The sequence below is a fragment of the Neolamprologus brichardi genome, chromosome 23, assembly GCF_056152115.1.
Source record: "Neolamprologus brichardi isolate AB-2024 chromosome 23, ASM5615211v1, whole genome shotgun sequence".
Classification (NCBI taxonomy): domain Eukaryota; kingdom Metazoa; phylum Chordata; class Actinopteri; order Cichliformes; family Cichlidae; genus Neolamprologus; species Neolamprologus brichardi.
This window is the reverse complement of record NC_142125.1, coordinates 4,231,243-4,248,932: the sequence shown is the minus strand read 5'-3', so window position 1 is coordinate 4,248,932 and position 17,690 is coordinate 4,231,243. Positions and strand designations below refer to the sequence as shown.

At 38.8% G+C, this 17,690-nt stretch overlaps 2 protein-coding genes across 4 annotated transcripts; both read right to left on the bottom strand.

Annotated features, from left to right (window-relative positions):
- Positions 1 to 915: 915 nt before the first annotated feature.
- Positions 916 to 8,067, bottom strand: hsh2d (hematopoietic SH2 domain containing). 3 transcript variants are annotated; one of them, XM_087836128.1, is made up of 8 exons: positions 7,146 to 8,067; positions 5,822 to 5,889; positions 5,612 to 5,692; positions 4,990 to 5,180; positions 3,188 to 3,277; positions 2,916 to 3,081; positions 2,477 to 2,737; positions 916 to 2,146 (listed from the first exon to the last, which is right to left on the bottom strand). In XM_087836128.1, the coding sequence occupies exons 1-8, from the start codon at positions 7,294 to 7,296 to the stop codon at positions 1,682 to 1,684; spliced, it is 1,473 nt and encodes a 490-aa protein (XP_087692254.1). In that variant the 5' UTR covers positions 7,297 to 8,067; the 3' UTR covers positions 916 to 1,681. The 3 variants fall into 3 exon arrangements, with proteins under 3 accessions (XP_087692254.1, XP_087692252.1, XP_087692253.1); XM_087836126.1 differs by having other exon boundaries at positions 7,150 to 7,218; XM_087836127.1 differs by lacking the exon at positions 7,146 to 8,067 and having other exon boundaries at positions 5,822 to 6,127.
- Positions 8,068 to 10,463: 2,396 nt separating this feature from the next.
- Positions 10,464 to 17,639, bottom strand: LOC102787786 (ras-related protein Rab-8A). The gene is made up of 8 exons (XM_006800424.3): positions 17,294 to 17,639; positions 16,740 to 16,800; positions 15,819 to 15,879; positions 15,236 to 15,313; positions 14,322 to 14,411; positions 14,155 to 14,220; positions 11,734 to 11,784; positions 10,464 to 11,610 (listed from the first exon to the last, which is right to left on the bottom strand). Exons 1-8 carry the CDS (start codon positions 17,415 to 17,417, stop codon positions 11,521 to 11,523), a joined length of 621 nt encoding a protein of 206 aa, XP_006800487.1. The 5' UTR covers positions 17,418 to 17,639; the 3' UTR covers positions 10,464 to 11,520.
- Between the last annotated feature and the right edge of the window lie 51 nt (positions 17,640 to 17,690).

The window sequence follows — 17,690 nt, the reverse complement described above, 5'->3', positions numbered from 1 at the left end:
AAGACAAAAAACCCCAACAATTTTTATAAATATTTATGAGTGTTTTATAGATGTTGATATTTGAGATTTTTTGCTTTTGTTAAGCTGATTTTTTCTCTTACACAAGCTCATAATAATCATATAATACAGCACTCATACAGTCGCTGGTGAGTATATACGTGTTTAAAATAGTCTCAGCTATTAGTAAATGTTTCTTTCTGATTTAAAGTAATACGGTAAAACACAAAAATAGTAACCATTTAAAGCCAGACACGTTGACACTGTTGTACTACTTATTGTGCAAGCATCCTGTGTGTTTTGCTGCCACTAGATGGTAGTCCGTAATGATACAAGACTTTTCTGTCAGTACAGTGTGGAGGGATGAATAAAGCATGAATCTCCCAAAGTTGAGTCTGTTCATCTGGACGTAGCGTTTTGTGGTCACTCATCCAAGTGACTTCTTCAGTCTCAGCTGACTGCAGGTTTCCAATCTTATAAACAGCACATTTGCATAATGACTGAAACCAGCCCACTGAAGGAACAACGGGCTGTGAGGTCAGTTCCTTAATCTTAATTATGCAAATTCTCATGACCATTGATCAACAACCACTGACCAAAACCTACTGATTGAGCATGCATCAAGAAATAAAGAATGAACATTAGAAGTGCTTTTTTCTAGCTCTGTATTCTTTTAGCTAGCTAGCTATAATTTTATTTGCCATAAAATCAAAATAATGTTTTTAAGAGCGCACTGCTGTATGTTTCCACCTGTAAAAAAAATCATCTCTATCACACTTCTGATCAGAGATCTGCATGTGATGCAGCAGCATGCCACCTTTACTCAAAGCAGCTGTTATTTCTTATTTGCATATGCTACAAAATTCCCCTGAGCATGTTAAGACTTTAATATCCTACCAAATAAGTATATGAAAAACTTTAACCTCAGTTTGAAAGCATGTATGCAAAGATGGCAGAAAATTGGCTTCCGGTAGACATCTATGTAACAAATTTATTGCATTATTCATTTTAATGTGGCACCTTTTGTCTGTATAGATTTTTAATGTATGAAACATTTTTAAAAAAAAAGAATATATAATTTGGCACTAAATACATTTGCATGAAGGAGGCAGTTTAATCTATCCTATAATTTTATGCATAATAAATATTCCTTGCGATCTAAATGTTAAAGGAAGAGGAATATTATGAGGCTGTGGCAGCTGTTGGCTTAGCTTAGCTTAGCTTAGCATAAAGCTAAGCTAAGCCTCATCCAGAAAACAGGATGAGGCAGCTATCCCACCTCTGTTATCTTATACAACAGGGAGGAAAAAAGAAAACACACAGAATGATTTAATTAGTAAACTTTAAAGAAACTGATAGGCACATTTTGTGTCTAGTCTAGCTGTTTCACTGTGTTTCAGTGTCTGCATTAGCCAGTTGTAGACACATCCTAAGAATGAAAGACTGGTGCAATGCTTTGACATTAAGCCTCTCTTTAGGCGAATAAAGGTCATAAAGATAAAGGATCATAAAGGCTGGACAAATGCAATATTTTTTCCAGCATGGAGCCTACCACTTCCTCTCCTTTGCCCAGATGAGGATACATGTACACATTAACCCTCTTCCTTGACTTGACTCACTTGTTTATTATAGTTTCAGGTGATCACCTGTCGATATTTACTATATTTTCATGCACTCTATTTTCTCATGTGGGTCCGTAGCCTGGAGCAAAAGGTGGGGGTGGCATATATTCTAAGGGTAACATGTCATTAGTCAGCTTCACAGGAGTGCAGCTGGAGGAAAGTGGTGGATCACAAAAGGTCAACCCCCCCGTGATCTCCTGGTACTCGTGCTCATCATTTTCACCCCTGTCAGTGTTAATCTCTTCGGATGAATTATCCTGCAACGGGCCCCTCTTCTTTTGGAATTTCTTCTTGAAGTTCTTTAGGTTGGTGACGACTGACGGCTTTACTTCTTGATTCCTCGCTTGCTGGTTGTTGGTAGTGGGCGGTTGTTCGGAGCCTGCAAACGTGGGCAGATTCTCAGGAGCAGAGCCTGTTCTGACAGCCTGATTCTGCTTCAGAGCCATGCAGTCTCGAAAAGGGACTTCGGGAGGCTGGTTGGATGGAGGATTATCACATGTATATTTCTTCCTGGGTGTTGGGACAGGCTGCAGATGAACATAAAGACAAACTTAAATTTTTTTTATTTATTTTTAGATCTCTTTACTTATTTTTAAAGTTAATGAAAACCTCATCTCAAATGTGCATCACCACAAATCCATCAACACTCAGGGTTACATTTACTTCTAATTTGTCAAATATCTAGACTTCTCAGTCACTCACAGCAAGTAGCTCATTGATACTTATTCTTTAGATTCGTATAAAAGGATGCTAACTGCAACGAAAAGCTTTTTAGATTAAAATCTTTTAACCTTAACTTTATCAGACAATGTACGGATATCTTTAGCTTGAACAATAGTTTTCAAGGCCATTTTTACCAGTGCTGGTGGTTGAGAGGTATTGTGTTGAAACTCATCTTCCAAAGAAGGGTAGAGTCTATTTGTTTGGCTTTTTGGAGGCAAAATTGGTGAGTTTCCCAAATGATTTGGGCGGTGAGGAAGGGCAGGTGGGATATCCTCTCTTGACCCTGGTGGATTTCTGCTGGGAACCTGGAAGTTGTTTGGTGGCAAACTGGCCCTGGAGTCTGGACCTCTTGAGCGAAACAGTAGTTCTGCATAGTCAGTCTTGTCATTAGAAGCCTGAGAAGACGTAGAAAAGTTACAGCACAGATGTTTTATTGTAGTTTACACAATTAATCTTACTTAGCTTAGCTTGATTAGCTTATCCTGAGCTTATATAATGTACTACAAAGTAAACCTGTAGTTTACAATGACATAAAAAAGCATGAATGCAGTTGAGACAAGCACATTTTCTCACCTGTCCACAAGGAACAGTCAGCACTTGAGTGAAAGGCATGATGGGAGTTCTACGATGAAAGTCCACCAGGTCATGCAGAAACCGGTGATACCTGTTTTCCCCCACTATGATGTAAGAGCCGTGTTCCAGTGCATCAATCATAAAGTGTCTGCAGCGGTCCTCGGCACTGATTGGTCAGTACATTAGAGTGAACAGAGTGGAGCGTCAGGGTGACTAAGTGTGTGAGCACATTACTTTAAAAATAAGGTTTCCGTCATGCTGAAAACACTCACCGATACGAGAGAGTGTAGCCGATCCTGCTCTCACTGACTCTGATGAGGAAGTAACCCGGTGGCTTAGCCATTAGCAGTTCCTCTGCTGTCCTACACAAAGGACCACAAACAAAGGCCTCTTTCATGCATGCACTTCAATCTTTACATTTTATGGTTTGGGGTTATTTATAAACCATAGCTGTCACTAAAATGTGAATCACATCATAGTGGGAATCAGCCTGGCCTTTGGGCATATTCTACAAATTGCTTTTGTATATCATATGACATCATATGACATAGTGAAAGTTCACACCTACAACCAATTTAGAATCACCAGCTAGTCTAACATGCATGTCTTTGAACTGCTGCAGGAAGCCAGAGTACCCGGACAGAACCAGCACAGTCAAAGGAAAAACATGCAGACCAGCTGGTCTTCCTGTGCAACAGTGCTAACTGCTCTGTCACCATAATTAAAGATACTAAACTATCAAAAGTATACCAGTCCTTTTTCCAGCTATATTTAATAACTGATCTACAGCTTTAAAACATGGTAATTGTGCAATACATCCCATATAATCATCATAGTGCAATTGTACAGCACAGGTTTGGTCTCATATTAAGTGAAGTAAGCTACTTTCAGCTGTTCCCTTATTCACAAGAGGTCATGACGTTAGGTATCTTCGCTGTATCCCTAAAGGGATTTGAGTCTCCCTCCAGGATGGAACCAGGGATCTTTCACATGCTAGCTGAGTGCATCAACCATTACTGTATAGTGACCAAAGTAAACCTGCAGAGTGAAAGATTAGTTTCAGTCTCACCGCCTAAAAATAGAGTAAAAAAAACTATAGGAAAAGTAAATGCAAATCTCTGCTGACACATATTTGTGCCTAGATGTTCAAAGGCTATTAGATGGGAGGTTGAGAGAAAAAGAGTCTAACCCTGTGCTTTCCCAGAAATATTGGAACATCGTGGCATGTGAGCGATTTAACAGTTTAATAAACATTAATAAAGAAATGTAGCATTTACAAAATGTTCAGTCAGTTAGACAATCACATCAGGTCATGAAAACTGATGTCTTTCAGTCTTAGCTCCTCATATTTTGGACTGTTTGCCTTCCACTGGAGTAGATGGAAGGTAATGATATAGGTATAATATGAGGTGAAGACGTGCGGCCTTCATCAGGGTCATTACAAAATACCAAACAGTGTGTGTTTAAATAAAACAGTATACTGCAGAAACCAATCACACATTCACTCATATATTTATTTAAAAAAAAAAACATTAGTATTAGAAAATCTAATTAAAAACATAAAAACAAAATAGATTCTTATTCATACCTGCAGGAAATAAACTCTTTAAACAAAATATCCAGAATGCTTCTGTCTTTTCCCTGATAAAGTTTATATCACCGACTCTTTGACTGGGCTTAATGGTTTCAATGGCTATAAAAAAATAAAGGCAAGCTGCGATGTTTTTCATAAAATGTCTTGCAACAGGACTGGTTAAATTATTCCTCTTTGCAGAACTTAAATGTTCATTAATTTGTTCTTTCAGAGATGTTTCTCCTATAGATGTTGCATCACATAGGCACTGTATCATATAGACCACATTTTTAGTTTTGCAAGTGATGAAGCCTTTAACATTGATGATGTTGCCACTAATGGTTTTACATTTTTATTGTGCAAGACCCACATTTAGAATGACCTTGTAGTTTATGAGTTATCAGGGTTGTTTCTGGGGTTGAAGGGTCCTGGAAAGCTGGAATAACCTAATGTTCTTTTATAATGATAATGCGAGCACAATTATATATCTCATAAACTTACTTTCTGGAAATGATCCCATGAAACCACTCGGGGACTACACCGTTCCTGATGACAGACTGGAGCTGAGACTCTGTGAACCAGGTGTAAGGATCACGTTGTCCCTGAAACGTCTGACTTCCCTCCATCCTCCTGCGTAATGGTTCATTTAATCGACAGTTATGGCTAATGGAAAAGTCACTGAGCACAAAGACCTGCAAATGAAGAAGTTAGTTTATTTAGTCTGTACATTAACTACGCACCTGCAGTACAGACCACATACAGGTATGAAAGCTGGGTGTTAATATGCATTTTAAATATTCATTGTTCCTGTTTCAGGTGAAGTGCTCTGTGATGTCTATCAACAGTTCCTCAGGTGAATTATTATTAGTTCCCGTGCATTTTAACAATCTCAAACATAATGCAGTTTTCCTGTAAAATGGCAAAGAGCTAAAGGATGGAGTCTACTCACTAATACTTTTGTTTACAGCAGTACCTGTTGTAAGACTTTATCAATTATATTTGTGAATTCATCTTAAATTTGCAATATAAACACATAATTCATTACAGAATACTGATTTTGTGAATAAAACTCAAAAATGTTGCTTCTGGCGTCAAATATAAACTCATAGGAAAAGTTACTCACCCTGTCTGGCAGCTCCGAGATAGAATGACACGGCTGAGCTCGCGCACCTGAAAAAACGTGTCTGGGGGCGGGGCCAAAACCCTATCGATCCAAGTAGAATACAGTAAATTTTTAAGTACAGTAGAATAGTTTTTTTTAAAGAGACACATAGAAAAAACACTGAATAACATCACTAAATAAGAAATTAAATTATTCAGATACTCCACATACGTTAAGGCTGAAGTTGCATGTCTTGATTGTATCTGTGGCTGTACGCACACGAGCACACATGCGCAAAGCTGTGGAGAAAATGACCTTCAAGTGATTGTTCTGACTTAACAGATTGGAGATAAAACACAAGTGAAAGGAGAGGCTACAGTCTGAGTGATTTTAAGCAACAACAACAGAAAACCTCAAATGACTTTATCAGTACTTTCCAGCTGTCCCACGTTACTCCAGGGCCAGATTATTACGGAGTGCCGAAAAACGATTTACATCTGGGAAACTTCTTAGACGTCACTGACGACATGCAGTACATCCGCATCCCACAGCATTTTATGGGACTTAGTTAGTAAAAAGTAAGTAAAAACATATTTGTTTTTATATGCAGTGCTTGATAGACAGGTGAGCACCTTTTAAAGAAAAATAGATCCTGCTTTCAGGCATAATAGGTGACTTATTAACTGATTTATGATTCAATAAAAAAAAAAAAATTCCTGTAATATCGACATCCGCTTCAGAGAAAATCCACCGCCCACCTGACGATTGTTAAAAAGAAAAAAGTCAGAACAAAGGTCAAAGTCTTTCTGGTGTGAAGCAGGAGTGTTGAGCTCCAGTGCAAATCTTTCTGCGGGGCTCTTCTCCATTTATACACAAAGTGCCCCCACCTACGCACTCCACCTCCTCCACAATTTTATGAAAAATAAGTTTTTTTTCCAAACCTTGGTGAAGAAAGTTATCAGGGAACCACTAATGCTCATATGTCTTCTCCTCAAGCAAACAGGCCCCTATTGTAAACCAGCATTTTAAACTGCCAACTACTGATAGAGAAGAAAATAAACCACATCAGAGAGGAGAACGCGGCAGGGAGAAGTAACCTCAGTCTAATCATCCATCAGCTGACTAAAGTGAGAGCTGCGGCTCAGACTGCGGGCATATTCTTTCCCTGTTTGTAAGGCTCAGGAGGAAGTGCACGAGTACAATACGCTTGCTTACAGAGGGTGTGGAATAGATGGCATGCTGACTCCACAAATCTCTCCGTGATAATATGAGGCTGCTCTGCTCTGCAGTTTTTGCGCCACTTCAATGCCGTACACATTTGCATATTACCATGTGGTAGAGTGGCAGATTCATTTGCAATGCAAAACTCTACATCATGGATGGGAAAACATCAATAAATAGATTTCAGAGAAACTGGATTATAGGAACCAAAAATTTCAATTTGTACTGGTGTCATGGTGCAAACAGTAAACCAATTGATGATATATGATGACATATACAGTGTATATATATTAATTCTGTTTATGGGACTGTGCTCTGGATCTGTTGGAGCCACTTACCCAGTTTGGGGTCAATGCTGAGGTATTTACTTCAGTGTACTCATGGATGTTTGCCGTTTCATCCTGGATGGTGGTTCTGATACTCACTAGTCCTCGGCCTTCCTTCTTCTTAGCAGACAGTCTCAGGGTGCTGGAATTCCATCTCATCCTTTAGCCAGCTGATTATCCGAGCCGGGCATCTGACTGCTCAGGACTTGCTTACTTTCTGCAGGTATTTGGTGGTTGCGGCTTTCCTAGTGGCCTCTTCGTGGTTCCCAATTGCCAGGTACTTGTAGCTGTCCTCGGTGTCGTCTTCTGGTAGTGCAATCCTCTCATTTCTAACCATCTTCCCTCTCTTTGTTACACGTTTCCAGTCTGAATGACATTGCAATATGTCTCATTTACTCCTGGCATACAGCTTGATGTAGAGGATAACAATTGTGCCATCCTGTAGTCGGTATCCGTAGTCAGTGTTGGGAAGGTCACTTTTAAAATGTATTCCATTACAGATTACAGAATACGTGCCCCAAAATGTATTCTGTAACGTATTCCGTTACGTTACTCAATGAGAGTAACGTATTCTGAATACTTTGGATTACTTAATATATTATCATGCTGTTTACAACTACATGAATGTACTATTGCTGTGATTTATTAATGTTACCGAAGGTCCGCGGCTCCGAACCGTAGTTAAGGGACCTCTGACTAATACTTCAGGTTCGTGTGGGGCTCGTAGCCGAAAAATAGCTTTACTTTGTTGTCTGGGTCAACTTTGCTAGCAGAGACAGAGAGAGGCTTGAAAGGCTGCTCCAACGGAACTTATTGTTTCGGAGGAAAACACGAACACGGTGTACAGTCGAGTCTTAATAGCTTACTTACAACTGGGCTCGTCAGGCTCTCTTCTTGGCTGCAGTGGTTATTATTATATTTACATGCTTCCACCTCCCGTTTTTGCTCGATGACAGCTCGTACTTTTCCTTTTTCTCCCTCCCTCGCTCACAGACACATAACGGGTATGGCAGTCCATTCTCCCTGCAGCACGGACTACACTGCCTATGATGCTACATTCTTTAGAGCTATACCTGTAGCATTCTGCCTATTAGCTTAGCACAACAACAACAAAAAGGCCTCTCTCACCCAGGAAACACGCAGAGAGAGAGCGTGACCCTGTAACCATGGCAACCGTAACACTGCCGCCTGGAACAGCAGAACGTAGCTGTCAAACAAAACCCAAACAGGCCTGACCCGCGACAATATGAAACAGGGAAGTACCGCCGTGTAATCCATTTATTTCAACAAAGTAACTGTATTCTAAATACCACATTTTTAAACGGTAACTGTAACGGAATACAGTTACTCATATTTTGTATTTTAAATACGTAACGGCGGTACATGTATTCCGTTACTCCCCAACACTGTCCGTAGTCATGTTAATAATCTAGCCTGGGCGGTTCAGGCCTATGCAGAACAGCAGTGGGGACAGCATCTGTCAGTTTGAACAGGTCATCTTGACCTTGACTACATGCCTAAATGCATTGAGGTGCTGCCATGTGATTGGTTAGATGCATCAACAACCAGCTGAACAGGCGTACCTACACTGAATGTAATGCTAATTGTTTATAAATTAAAGAAAAACATCAAGAGTACTTGTCCTGCAAATGTTTTGTGTTTTTGCACAGAAAAACATACTGGACACATATAAGAATCTCATTTTTAATAAATCATCAAAAGTACACATATCTACAAAAAGTGTAGATCAATAAGATTTATGAAACTACAGTACAATCATTGTAGATCTTATTTACAATTGCTGAATTATTTACTTTATTCCACATGAAGCCCATCAGTAATCAGCAAAGAAAGCCAATTGTAGTTCAGGAATGCTTAAGATATGTGAACACAGAACTGTCACATTTGGGAGAGAATTACAGAATAAAGCAACGGCAGACTGTAGCTCACAATGCTGAATTTTCATCAAGCTGTGAACTGATTTTAACTGAGAGTGATTTTAAGAAACAGCCGAAACAAATTTAAACCAGCAAAGCTGACATTTCCTTAAATCCACAGGGAAACCGTTTTGTTACAGGTTTGATTCGATGACTCTTCAGCACCGCTTCAAAGGACGTGCTTATCTGGCCTTTGACGTGATTTGCTCAATTTCCTATTTTTCGTCCTCTGATGAGCTCTCGGTGTAATTGCATGGAGTGACAGCAGAAAATAATAAAACAAGATCAAGGATCCTCTGCACAATTCTAATCTCAAATAAAGCTCATTAAGTCAACTGTGCAAAGCCTTTTGAGGTTTCCTACGCACCAAGAATGCATAGATTAGATGGTCGTAATACTGGACCAAAACAACACAGGAGGAGAGGTGGAAGAAGGTGGTTTCCAAAAGCATCAGAAGATACGCGAATGCATAAACAAACAAACAAAAAAAATGTTGTGAAAACAAAAAGAAAATCTCTAGATTTCTGGTTTCAGTGCTCAGATGTTTTAAAGAAGCCCAGAGAGGCTCTGTGGAAATCTTGTGCATGCAAATGATTTGCTTTCAGTTAAGACTTGCAATAAACACAGACAATAAATGTTAAGAAATCTTTTTTTTTCCAAAACAGAAAGAAAAAGGAAGAAAAGTGCATAATCAAGAAGAACATAAAAGGGCACTTTGTCATTTTGGTGCTATGATTTCTTTCACTCCATAAATACTGCTACAGCACAGCACATATCCAAGGCCCAGGAAACAGTTGTGTTTATGTTCCCCCATTGGAACAGACAACCGGAACGAGTACAAATGCATAAAACCCCACTTCCACCATTGCTGTGACATTTTCTGCTGTGTAGCTGAAGTTGCCTCCAGGTGGTCAGTGTAGGTATTGCTAAAACGGTGTGGAAAGCAACATCAAAAAGGAGCATGTGTGTGCCCTTAAATTACCCCCCCTTCTAAAAACCCAAACCTACTGCAGACATGTGAACACAAGAGAAAAATCAGGGCTCTTCCATACATTACATTGCACATTAAAGAGAACTGGAATGTTTTAGCAGAAGACACGAGAAGAAAGGACACGTAAACCCCACTGTGGATATGATGAGTGACATGTGCTGGCATTACTGTGTAATATGGTAAATCATAATCAATTATATATATATATTAACACGATGCATTTACATAGATTTGGACAGTAAGGAAAGAGCTAGACCACCCTGTCAGGACAAATATCTAGTATAATATCTTGTGTGTGTGGGGTTCAGGGATTGTACGCATCACTTTGGAAGCACAGGTGACAATCGAAATATTAGAAAAACAAATGAGTGTAATACACGTATTCTTTAAGTATAATGTGGTGCCTAAAGGTTTATGGTGACTGGGGACCGTCCTTCCTGTTGAAAGAAAAGGATATTTGTTTTTATGTAATAGCGTAATAGCACATTAAATTAATGATAAATGGAATGATTCATCAGGAACCTGTTTTCAGCAACCATCGCCTCTGGCTTCGAATGTTGCATCGTGTCACCTAACGCAAGTTTATCATGTAAGAAGCTGAAGAATGCTGTGCTGACTAAAGAAGCAAACAATGCGGCTAGTTCAGCGTCGGGAGAATCAGCCTTTGTGTTGGATTAAAGGCTCAAAACGCACCTGAAAAAGTTATATTCTTGTTCAAAGAAATGCAACGGCACTTCCTACTCACTTCAAAACTAGTCTAGACAAATACATTCTTTTAAAAAGCTGCCAGATGAGGAACTGTGAGGCGTTTCTCTGTGTTTCTCAGACTTGTCCTGTTGTTGTTCAGCTGGGCACTGAGGTCTCCCACTTCTCTTTCTCCTCTGGTTAGTGCTCTTCTGTGCACAGAGTTTTGGCAATGTTGTACATGCAACGTCCTTAATCTCTAAGATTTTTTTGTATCCAATCCATATGGTATTTAGCTGTGCACAATCAGCTTTTGAACATGATAAACTCAGGAAACGGCTGCTTAAAAAATTAGCCTCTTTAGTTACGTAGATATTAAAACTCTCAAATTTGATGAACGAATCCCTTAATTATTATCCGTCACTGCCGAAAGGTTGAATCTTTCTTAGTATTTAAGGACGTGACCATTAAGCATCTTTCACTCTTGTGCCTACACTCAAAATATTAATTAATGGGGGAGAAAAAAGAAATGAGATTAAATATGTAACAGAGCCCACAGCAGTTAGATCCACAGGTATTAAAGGAAGACTGGTAAACCAAGGCGGGGGGGTAGACTTTTCCTTTTCCTAATTACATAATGACGGGACAAATCAGAAGGAGGAGGAAGACAAATGAAGAAGGATAAAACAGAGATCAGCGTGTGCTCTGTCCAGTTATGTCCAGTGGGGGGACACGGTTAAGGCGATGGTGGTTGCCGACGCACTCGTCTTCTCACAGCAGCGTGCAGCGGAAGAAACTGCTCTTCTTGGGTTGTTCTGTAATCTTTACTCCTTGATTGCTGCCCTGTGGGTTGTTTCCCTCCTAAAATGCACAAATGTTAAAGCCCATTAATTAGGAAAACATGCAGACAGCAGAAAACACCATACCTACTGAAACTACTGTGGGTAAGCTATTAATAGAGTTTTCACTTCTCTACTTTCTTACCAGCTTCTTGTCCATTTTTGCCTTAATGTCTCTGGCAAGCGTTAAGAAGGCCTGCAGACCAAAAAACAAAAACACAAAACAGAACATATAAGATCATTACACCGCATTGAAGTAATAATTCAGTACAATTATCACTAAGAAATAAATAATAAACAACAAGACGATGTAATCCCAAACAACAGGAGGAAACAAACAAGTGTTCCAGCAATTATCACAGGGAATCTAAAGTGTTTGGACAATAACTCATTTTTTTTATTTTGTTTGGCTTTTAACTCAGAGTGGTTTCTTATTACCCTCTATTTATTATTAGAATAATGAAAACCTCCTCAATCACAATATCATAAGTCACTGGACACTGTGAACATCCACAGTCACCACTTCATGCATAATGGACCTTCCATGACCTTCCAAGCTAGTTTATGTCTTCCATATTTCCAACTATATCCATAATCACATACTGTGTATGCTACCATTGTATATAGTGTATTATCTTACTTTTTTCATTGATTGTACTTATTTGTATTTTTGTATTTCCTTCTGATATCTGTCCCTGAGCTGAGGTGATGCAAAAATTTCCCCGTTGTGGGATCAATAAAGTCTTATCTTATCTTAAAACATCAAAAATAATCAATGTTTCATTGGATGTATTGTGTGTTGTTTTGGTGCCTTCTATGGCAAACGTGCTTTTAAAAAGTGCTCTATTAATAATTCATTTTCCTCTTTAGGGTGGTTTGTTTGTGCGGTTTTGAACACGGTGATTAGATTCAGGCACAGCTCAGAACAACCACACCGAGACTCTTTGGAGGAGGTCGTTTGACCCAACTACAACGTGTAGGCTGCAAGTTTGCGAGTACCACACATGTGCCGAGGGCAAAAACTGTAGTAATCAACCACGAAATGAAGTGAGGGCTAACTAAACTCTCCCTGTTATCCACTGTCAGTGCGCCCCAGGGCGGCTGTGGCTACAATGTAGCTGCCATCACCAGTGTGTGAATGTGTGGATGACTGAATGTTTAAAGCGCTTTGGGGTCCTTAGGGACTAGTAAAGCGCTATATAAATACAGGCCATTTACCTTCATCCTGTATTTGTTTATTGTCCAGATGTGTCTGTGGCGCAAACTGATAGTTCTTGTGTATTTTATAGTTCCGCATTTGGTTTGGTTGGAGTTTTCTCCATGTGAAAAGAAACCGAATACCAAAAAACAAGGAAAAGCTACGAGTTTACAACAAAGTGCATATGCATGTGAAAACGCCCCAAGACCAGAGGAAAGCCAGTGAGGGCAGTTTGGTGTGCTGCACTCAGACTTCCTTGCCTCTGGCTTTAGGACTTTGAGGGAGACAGGGATATTAATCTGAGCAGTAAGATGATATGTGGAGGGATTACACTTATTACGATTGAAAATTGGGGAAATCCCAGTCGTGTCAATGCTCAGAAACATTCCTGCGGCCTGAATACTGAATTACTAGCTGCTGGAATGCGACAAAATTACTCGATGAAGGAATTCATCTTTGCTATATCTCTTTGTATCTCTTTGAAGGAGCAAAAGGTTTGGATTCTGTGGCTGTGCATGATTAATGGATTCTGACCACACTGCAGCTGGAAACTTTCTCTAATGTGTTTAAAGACACAGAAACTCTTAACCATGTCATGCCATAATAGCCACATTCATTTCAGATAAAATGATCTCCTTCTTTTTTACATTGTTTATTAACTGTAGTCGTATTCATGGTGTATTTTGGTTTTCATGTAATTGAATGTTGTAACTTTGTGTATTATGAATCTAAGCCCAACAAGGGACAATAGTTAGAAATTAGCAATAGCTATAAACTTATGTGCAATACATCAGTTTCATGTTTTATATTTGGACTATGTTAAACTGCACGGTCCCTGTTAAACAAAGAATTAAAAGAAGGATTTAAGATCATTATTTGATCATATTAAAAGTTTTGATTTATTGGATCTGTAGTACTTTACCTTTCAAAGTTATTTTGAACTGTTATATTCTACCTATATATTTAGTCACGTCGTTTATACTTCAAAGAAAAATTTAGCTAAGAGTATCAAAGTCATTTCCCAACATTTGGGATAAATAAGTATTAATAATTATATAGTAATAATAATAATAATAATAATAATAATAATAATATTTCTTTTTCTTATAACGTATAAATATTTGGTTTTAGGTATGCTTGTAATATTCTGATAGAGCTGCTTGACCCCACTTCCTGCTAATATATTGAACCAAGTACAATCGTGTCGTTGTCCGGTGTGGATTCCAAGAGTTAAAAAAGATTTAACATCTGAACTGTCGCACATGTGCTGTCCCCTAGTTTTACACAGTAAAAACATAAATTAAGCTGGCCATCTTCCACAACACCACTTTCAACAACTAGCAAGTAATTACTGAAAACTGAACTCACATTCTCCACGTTGATGTTCGCCTTCGCACTGGTCTCCATAAATTTGATACCGTACTCCAGCGCCAGCTGACAGCAGAAGAAAAGAGTCATTAGCGGGACTATTCAGACACTACTTTTATATCGCAGGGACCTCAGAGTAACATTATCACCGACAAATCAATTCCCACCTTCTCTCCTCTTTCTTTGGACACTTGACGCTTGTCATTAACGTCACACTTATTCCCGAGGACCATCCTTTCCACGTCTGCTGATGCATGCTGTGGAAAAGAAACTCGTGGTGAACAGGTGGGAAAGCTACCTCATATATACTAAGAATATACTGGTATGTTTTCACCTTGTTCAATGCCACCAGCTCACCAGTCAATAAGAACATTGTTATTAAAGGTAACTGATGTTGATGTTTATCTGCTGTGTATTTTATACTCATTAAATACTGTGTCGGTTATTTATAAGGCTGACGAAGAAGGCCTCTGGATTTTTATTTATTTATTTTTTCACCAAAAAAATCTTCATCATGAATGATTAAAACTTTTGCATGAATCTGTAAGTTTACATTTAATGTAGTAACATTAAAATAGTTCTGCTATTACATTATAATTATAATTTTGCTTCTCTGGTACAAAAGAGAGAATGAATAACAAATAACAATGCAAAACATGGGCATAAACATCAGCTAGTGTCCAAATTGATATTCTAAGCACTTAGAAATTCAGATTTGATACCAATTTGAGCCCTAACACAAAAATTATAATAACAATTATTCTGTAAAACCCAAATAGATTAAGCTGCTTAAATAAACGTAGCCCTGCAGGAGGATTTGGACTTGTATTTGTTGACACAATTACAAGGAGAAGGATGTGCAGAAGGCAAAACAAGAGGGTTCCTGCAAAACAGGGCCTAGCACAATAACGGCTGTATCTTAATTATCTGGGTATAATAATTTTAATCGTAACAGAAACTGAATCAAAACTACAGCGTTACTCTATAGCACTTTGTAGAAGATCACAATCAATAATTAACCAAAGAGGAACAAATCTGAACAGAAAGAACTAGAAAAGTACGAGTAATGCAAGGTTTTTACCTCTTCTATATTCCGTATCCAGTTCTTGATGTTTTCAAAGGACTTCTCATTGGTAATGTCATACACTAACATGATGCCCTGCAGAGGTCATAGAGCAGAAGACATAAGAAAACACAGTAACCTAAGATCAGTGCTGTACTTCTTAAATCTATCTGATCCACAGAAACAGAGCTGAAAATCAACTCTAATGAAAATATGCAGCTCATGTAACCACTGTGAGATAACCACTTGTTATTAATTAGTACTATGTCAATAAAACGAAACTGAGATAAAATACTGTCGACTGGTGATGAATTATGTTGTGTTGGAGCAAAGTAAAAGGACTGTGGTCAAAGGTAAGAAGGTCCAATTAGGTTTACAAATACAAGCATACTAACTGTATGCTTGTAGGAGGGACTAGCAAAAACTGCCAAGGTGCTGTAGTGAGCGCACCTGATTTTTCAGGTGTACACGGCATTAACAACAATGTGGGGTGTGGTTCTAGTAGAGGTTTATGCTGCAGTACATACATCATTTCACCTACTCCATTCCCAGAGATTATCTCAGCTAATGTATCATCTGAAAGGCTGACGATGCAACTTACCATGGCTCCTCTGTAGTAGGCTGTTGTGATAGTCCTGAACCTCTCCTGTCCTGCTGTATCCCTACACAGAAGACACATCTGTTAACTGTCCTCACAGAACACATTAAAGGTATAACAGCTTTTTTTTTTTTAGAGATTTTTTAAAAGCATACAAAATAGGGAGCAGGACCAAGTTTCCAAGTGTTCCATACAAGTGTTGGTGAATTTCCTTGCTTGACACAATCCTATTCTGGTCAGTTACAGTAGTAGATACTGTCCAGCAGTTATACACTAACTTGTTCAGCTAACACCAACAATGTGAGGTCATTATCGTTTGTGACGCTAGGTACCCAAGCCAAGGCTGTGTGGTATTTTGCTTTTGAATTTCTCTTAAGTCTAAGGAATAGGGGGACAAAGAAAATAATTCTAAGAATATCGAGTACTTTTTGTCTTTCTCTAAAATATACAGGATTAGATTTAGGGTAAGACTTAACATTAACCCTAAGAAGGGTTAGAACAATGGTGGCCAGACCAAATGTGGGGAGTACAAAGAGTCTGTTTGATTGGGAACTTCCCATCTGTGGGTTAATAAATACACACAGAAAATACAGCTATGGCAGTGATCATGTAAATAAGTAAATACAAGTAAATACCTGTTTTTAACAATAACATTGTTGTGAAACATTCTTTCTGATTTAAATAATTTAAATAATACATTTCTAATTTAAATTAGTTTGTGTTGCTGTTAAATTGCATTGCATCATACTGAAATGCTTCTTCATCAGAAATGCTTCTCAGTTTAGAACAATTATTCTAAACAGTAAAGAGTGCAGGCATGCTGAATTATGCTGCTGACTTTCAGTTTGAAGGCAGCTTAATATCACTGTCATCCATCACCAAACCCTGTCAGATGAAGACAATTTATGGACTTGTCTATCTTACCATATCTGTAGCTTGATCTTCTTTCCATCTAATTCTATTGTTCTGATTTTGAAGTCAATACCTGAAGAAAAAAAGTCACATCAATTGTTGTCTTTTAGAAGCACCACAAACTTTGCCTGACCACCCCACAGACAGTAACAATATCTGTTTTTAATGCACGAGATAATTCACACTTTTGTAACGTTGGCAGCATGAGTGCGAAGTACAGGGCAGACTTTCATAAGGGAAATGACAGTGCCAACTATCACTGTTAGCTTTGAAGCATGCTAGCTCAGTTTACCCCTGTTAAAAGTATTTATTACGATAAAAATGTCAGGTGGGGTACATTCTCATGGAAATCACATATATTTGAGGTTGCCAAATATTCAGGCCGGTTACAACGTCTGTGAGGTTTCTAGAAATCCCCTCTAACTAGCCGGTTGAAAGCTTCCTGACTAGCCTGTAGTACAATATGAATGCTAGCCAGAAAAGTTAGCAGAATTAGCCTGTCGGGATGGGCTACTCCTATGTCTCTTTTCGTCCAAAACCACACCGATAATTCGGCTTTTACCCACCTATCGTGGAGATAAACGTTGAGTTGAAGGCATCTTCTGAAAATCTGAAAAGCACGCAGGTCTTCCCAACGCCGGAATCGCCGATTAAAAGTAGTTTAAACAAGTAATCGTAAGTCTTCGCCATGTTATTAGTTAGCTTACTACTGCGGATATCCCGCCCGTCGCGTACAGGGAGGCGTCACTTCCTGCGAGCTTCTTTTGGACAAATCAAACGTCACTCCCCACTGTCGTCGTGGCTGCTCTCCCGAGGGGGTTTGCTCGTTTTGATGCCTGTATCCACCCGTTGTGTTGTTAATTAATCGCTTAACTAACCACTGCTCGTAAGAACACAATACTAAGCCGCTGGTTATGTGTAGTCCAAAGGAAACTGGAAACTGCACACAATTGTTTACCTCTG

Excerpts from the sequence above, each read along its gene's own strand:
- hsh2d (XM_087836128.1), bottom strand. The coding sequence starts at position 7,296 with ATGAGATGGAATTCCAGCACCCTGAGACTGTCTGCTAAGAAGAAGGAA. Across the intron at positions 5,181-5,611 it reads TCTCGGAGCTGCCAGACAGG|GTCTTTGTGCTCAGTGACTT; the intron begins GTGAGTAACTTT and ends CTTCATTTGCAG. Across the intron at positions 3,278-4,989 it reads CATGGGATCATTTCCAGAAA|GACAGCAGAGGAACTGCTAA; the intron begins GTAAGTTTATGA and ends TCCTTTGTGTAG.
- LOC102787786 (XM_006800424.3), bottom strand. The coding sequence starts at position 17,417 with ATGGCGAAGACTTACGATTACTTGTTTAAACTACTTTTAATCGGCGAT. Across the intron at positions 14,221-14,321 it reads CCAAAGAAAGAGGAGAGAAG|CTGGCGCTGGAGTACGGTAT; the intron begins GTGGGAATTGAT and ends TTCTGCTGTCAG. Across the intron at positions 11,785-14,154 it reads CGAACATCAACGTGGAGAAT|GCCTTCTTAACGCTTGCCAG; the intron begins GTGAGTTCAGTT and ends TTTGGTCTGCAG.